General features: G+C 40.3%; 1 protein-coding gene across 2 annotated transcripts in view; it reads right to left on the bottom strand.

The window, feature by feature from the left end:
- The window catches only part of STYXL1 (serine/threonine/tyrosine interacting-like 1), a 67,160-nt gene that overhangs the window by 16,394 nt on the left and 45,437 nt on the right, over positions 1–5,329 (bottom strand). For both annotated transcript variants that reach the window (XM_006773383.2, XM_015570272.1), the window contains one exon: positions 3,306–3,451. In XM_006773383.2, coding sequence (XP_006773446.1) covers positions 3,306–3,451 — 146 coding nt within the window. The remainder of the gene's footprint in view (positions 1–3,305; positions 3,452–5,329) is intronic.

Consider the following 5,329-nt stretch of genomic DNA (forward strand, 5'->3'; position numbering starts at 1 on the left):
ATCTTTCTTCTATCATTGACAGTCCCTCTAGGTTGTGGGCTGCTTGCCTGTGTTCCTGAGAAGCATCTACGGTACCAGTCTATAGAGTGTGTTTTCTTTAGTGAATTACCGGTATGTTTACCGGTAATAAACTTGCACTGTTTTATGTATATGTTTGATTACATACAGCCTTGTGACAGTTTTCCTGCATGTCATAAGCATTTGAATATAAATTAAAATGTTAAAATCAAATCTGATATTGTTTTACCTTTTATTTGGTGTGTGGAAGGTGTGCGGAAGAGGGGGTAGTCTTATACGGCGAGTATATAACAAACTCTGTATTTTGAGTGGAAATGTTAGGGGGTCGTCTTATATGCCCAGTCGTCTTATACGCCGGCAAATACGGTAAACAGAGTAAGAACCTTACAAGTATATAGTTCTATTTTCCCTCTTCCTGCCTTAGTAAATTGTGGGCATACATATTACTTCTCCCTATGCTATAAACACAAAATGTATTGTGTTATTTTGTCTTTAAATAATATGCTTTGAAAAGATTTATAAACAAGGGGAAAGAATTTTATATAATTACTAGAGGGCTGGTGCATGAAATTCGTGTACAGGTAGAGTCCCTAGGCCTGGCCAATAATCAGGGCCAATCTGTGGGACGATCGGGGGGTGGGGGGTGGGAGGGTGAGCACTGGCATCCATCTTGGCTGGCCTGGGGCCTGCAGGCTGGGGGCAGCTCCTGCATTGAGTGTCTTCCCCCTGGTGGTCAGTGCGTGTCATAGTGAGGGGTTGTTCCACCAGTTGTTCCACCATTTGGTCGATTTGCATATTAGGCTTTTATTATATAGGTTCATTTCTGGTGATCTTGATTCTTTTTGTATATATTCAGATTGCCATCTGGTATTGTTTTTCTTTTACCTAAAAGACTCCCTGTAATATTTTTTGTAGTGTACATCTATTTGTTGATTAATTTCTTTAACTTTTGCATGCCTGGAAAAAGTATTTTCTCTTCATATTTGAAAGATATTTTTTACTGGTTATATTTCTAGGTTCACATTTTCCATTCAATACTTTAGTTTTCTCAATTTCTTTGTTTCTAATATGAAGTCTGCTACCATATTTATCTTTGTTTCTTGGTATGTAATACATCTTTTTTATCTAGCTAGTTTTAAGATTTTATCTTTTTCATTGATATTAACCAATTTGAGAGGATGTGCCTACTGTGGTTTTCTTTCTGTTGAAATGCTTGGGTCTGTGAATTTATAGGTGTTTTGTTTTTTTAAATCAAACTTGGAAAAAATTTAGGCCATTATTTCTTCAAATATCTCCCCATTTTCCTCTCCTTTGGAAATTCCAATTACATATATGGTAGTAGGCCACTTGAAACTATGTTAATCTCACTGAAGTTCTGTTCTTTTTTTAAATTATTTTTATTTATTTCAGAGAGAAAGGGAGAGGGCAAGAGTGAGAGAAACATCAATGATAAGAATCATTGATTGGCTGCCTTCTGAATGCCCTCCACTGGGGATTGAGCCAGCAACCCAGGCATATGACCTTGGTCAGAATCGAACCTGGGACCCTATCCATTGAGCCAAACCAGCTAGGGCAGTTCTGTTCTTTTTTATTTGTCTTTTTCTTCTCTGTTTTATTTTGGATACTTTCTATTGCTATATCTTCAAATTCACCAATCTTTTTTTTCTGTAGTGTCTAATTTGCTATTAATTTCATCTAGAGCAGCGGTTCTCAACCTGTGGGTCACAACCCCTTTGGCGGTCGAACGACCCTTTCACAGGGGTCGCCTAAGACCGATCCTGCATATCAGATATTTACATTATGATTCATAAAAGTAGCAACATTACAGTTGTGAAGTAGCAACGAAAATAATTTTATGGTCGGGTCACAACATGAGGAACTGTATTTAAAGGGCCAGAAGGTTGAGAAACACTGATCTGGAGTATTTTTGATTTCTGGCACTGGATTTTTCATCTCTAATTTGGGGATAGGTTTTCCTCATTACTGAGACAATACTCTTCTCAGTACTCTATTTGATGCCCTGTATATTATGAGTTTTGTCTACTCTGACTTGAAATACAAATGACTCCTGGCCCCACATCATCTCTGAGGATTGTACTGTCCATTAATTTCCACTGTTTTTTCTCCCAGCCTTGAGTCATTTCCTCACTTGCATGTGCTTATATGTACTCAGATGAAGACACAGTGGGGCTCTCTGCAGATGTCCAGAGCCCTTTCTTTGTATTCAGCCCTCTATTAATCATGCAGGTCTCTCTTGAGAATTCTAGCCAACTTGACCTCTCTGGATTTTGGACTCTATACCCTCAATTCAAAAAGAATGACAGGCCCTGGCCAGTGTTTCTCAGTGGTTAGAGTGAGGGCCCGGACCCTGATCAGAGGCAACCAACTGATGTGTTTCTTTCACATCAATGTTTTTCTCTCTGTCTTAACCTCTCTCTTCCACTCTCTCTAAAAACTCAATGGAAAAATATCCTCAGGTGAAGAATAACAACAAAAAAACAAAGAAAGAAAAAGAATGAGATCTGTTTTGGTCCCCTTCAAACAATCTCCAAGAAGTAAGCTAAATTAATTGTAGGGCTCTAGCAATCTCCAAGAAATAAGCTAAACTGATTGTGGGGCTCACTTTGTTTTTTTCCATTCATTCTGGAATCATTGTCCTGTGCAATTAACCACTGTCTGAAAAACATTGTTTTAGATGTTTTATCCGTTTATTTGTTGTTGTAAATCTGACCCTGAGCTTGGAGCCACATGAATAGGAGGCCCCAGAGAGTTCTCTTGCCCCTTCTACCATGTGAGGACACAGTGGAAATATGGCTGTCTATGAACCAGAAGACAGGCTCTCACTAGACAGCAAATCCCTGCTGCATTGATCTTGGATATCCCAGTCTCCACACCATGATAATAAATTTGTGTTTTATAAGCCACCAGTCAATGGTATTCCATTATAGCAGCCTGAATGAACTAAGATAGGAATTATTTCTCAGAGGGCCTGAGATGGCATAGCAGGGTAGAATAGGATATTTTGACCTCAATGTTAAAAACCAGGAAAGTTTTACTTTTGGTGAGATTCGAAGGAAGTATGGGGTCTTGGTTAGGGGCAAAGGATGCCACAGCAAAGCCAGAAAACAGACTCTATGCCAGGAACAGGTGAAGTTAAAACTGAAGACCCTACTCCAGTATATGCTGTCTTCTAAGAGACCTTTCAGCTTTCTAAATGCATGTCACCAGGAATCTTATATAAACAAATGATACTTAATATTTAAAAAATCAATAGTATTGCTACTTACAATGGTCCTGTCTCCATGGAGACATTGACATGTGCTTTGATTTTCAAATCCTTCTGAATTTTAGGATCGCAGGCTTGCCTGAAATCTCCCAGGTAGATGCTTCCTGGCACTATTTCAACAGGGTATGCCTGAAATTCATCCAATTCCTGGGGTGGGGAAGGAGAGAGGTTGCTATAAATATTCCCCAGCGAAGTTGTTTTCATTTGGGGTTGGGGGTATTGGTCTCTTAAAATGTGGCTCAGCAAACATGCTTAGAAAGATCATCCAGGACAGTGAATGAAATTGAGATCTGGGCATTCAAAGAAATTGGCAAGTAACAACTTGCATGAGGAGGTACAGGGCTGGTAGTAACATAGGACTGGGCTATAGCATAGCATCATGCTAAAGCATGCTGAATCTGAACATCAGCATCCTTCTTCCTTCCTTGGCACATGTTTGCATTTGGCCATGGAGTCTAATACCCTGCGGACAACAACTGCATAAAAAAATCAGCCCTTTTTAAAAAATACGTTTTTATTTATTTCAAGAGAAGAAGAGAGAGAGTGATAGAAACATCAATGATGAAATCATCGATTGGCTACCTCCTGCACACCCCCTACTGGGATCAAGCATGCAACCCAGGCATGTGCCCTGACCAGGAATCCAACTGTGACTTCCTAGTTCATGGGTAGATGCACAGCCACTGAACCACACCAGCTTAGAAAGAACAGCCCTTTTATTATACTCAGAGTCCATCAGAACTTAAATACTTAAAAAAAAAAAAAACACCTCACAAGAGCCTATTTGTCATTAGGAAATGAATTCTGATGAAGTTCTAATGAGTTTTGACAGAGAGGTAGGAAGAATAGGCTACCACTTAAATGGAAGCTTACTGAATTCCAGGTCCAAAGTTATAATAAGAAAAATTTTGGTTTCTTTGAAGAACAAAGAAACAAAGAGAAGGATTATTTCTACATTTCCCAAAGTGTAAGAAGCACTGGTCCCTCACAATGCACCGTGAAAAAAAGGCTTCAGAGAACCAAGTACATATGGGAAGCATATTCCTCTTTCAGAAACTCACCATATACATTAGCAATGAAAGGCTCAAAGAAGTCTGGCAGTAAAGAAATCCACTAACTCCAGCCACTATGGGAAATAGTATGGAGGTTCCTAAAAAATTATAATGGAACTACCCTATGATCCACTAATCCCACTTCTGAGTATATATTCAAAGGAAACAAAATCACTACCTCAACGAGATATCTGCACCCTGATGCTCACTGGAGCATCCTATCTAATAAAAGAGTAATATGCAAATTGACCATCACTCCAAAACATAAGATGGCTGCCCCCATGTCATCAAAGATGGCCACCACAAGATGGCCAGTAGGGAGGGCAGTTGTGGGTGATCAGGCCAGCAGGGGAGGGCAGTTAGGGGTGACCAGGCTAGCAGAGAAGGGCAGTTGTGGGCAATCAGGCCAGCAGAGGAGGACAGTTGTGGGCAATTGGGCCGGCAGAGGAGGGCAGTTGGGGGCTATTGGGCCATCAGGGGAGCAGTTAGGCATCGATCAGGCTGGCAGGGGTGTGGTTAAGGGTGATCAGGCTGACAGGCAGAAGTGGTAAGGGGCAATCAAGCAGGCAGGCGGGCAAGTGGGTGAGAGCCAGCAGTCCCGGATTGTGAGAGGGATGTCCGACTGCTCGTATAGGCCCAATCCCATAGGCAGTCAAACATCTCTCAAGGGGGTCCCAGACTGGAGAGGGTGCAGGCTGGGCTGAGGGACACACCCCTCCCCCCCCTCAGTACATGAATTTCATGCACCAGGCCTCTAGTATAAAAAATAAAATGCCATAGAGTTGAATATGTCAGTATTCTCCTTTGGATATTCTGATTTCTTTTTCCTATCCTAAAATCATATAAATTACCTTTAATTTTTTCATCAGTTCTAGTTGTTTTATTTTTACATTAAAATTTTTAATACATCTGAAAACACTTTCAATTGCTATACAGTATGATCATAATTTTGTAATATTAGTGGAAATAAAGT

Source organism: Myotis davidii, unplaced genomic scaffold, assembly GCF_000327345.1.
Source record: "Myotis davidii unplaced genomic scaffold, ASM32734v1 scaffold726, whole genome shotgun sequence".
NCBI classification, from domain to species: Eukaryota; Metazoa; Chordata; class Mammalia; order Chiroptera; family Vespertilionidae; genus Myotis; species Myotis davidii.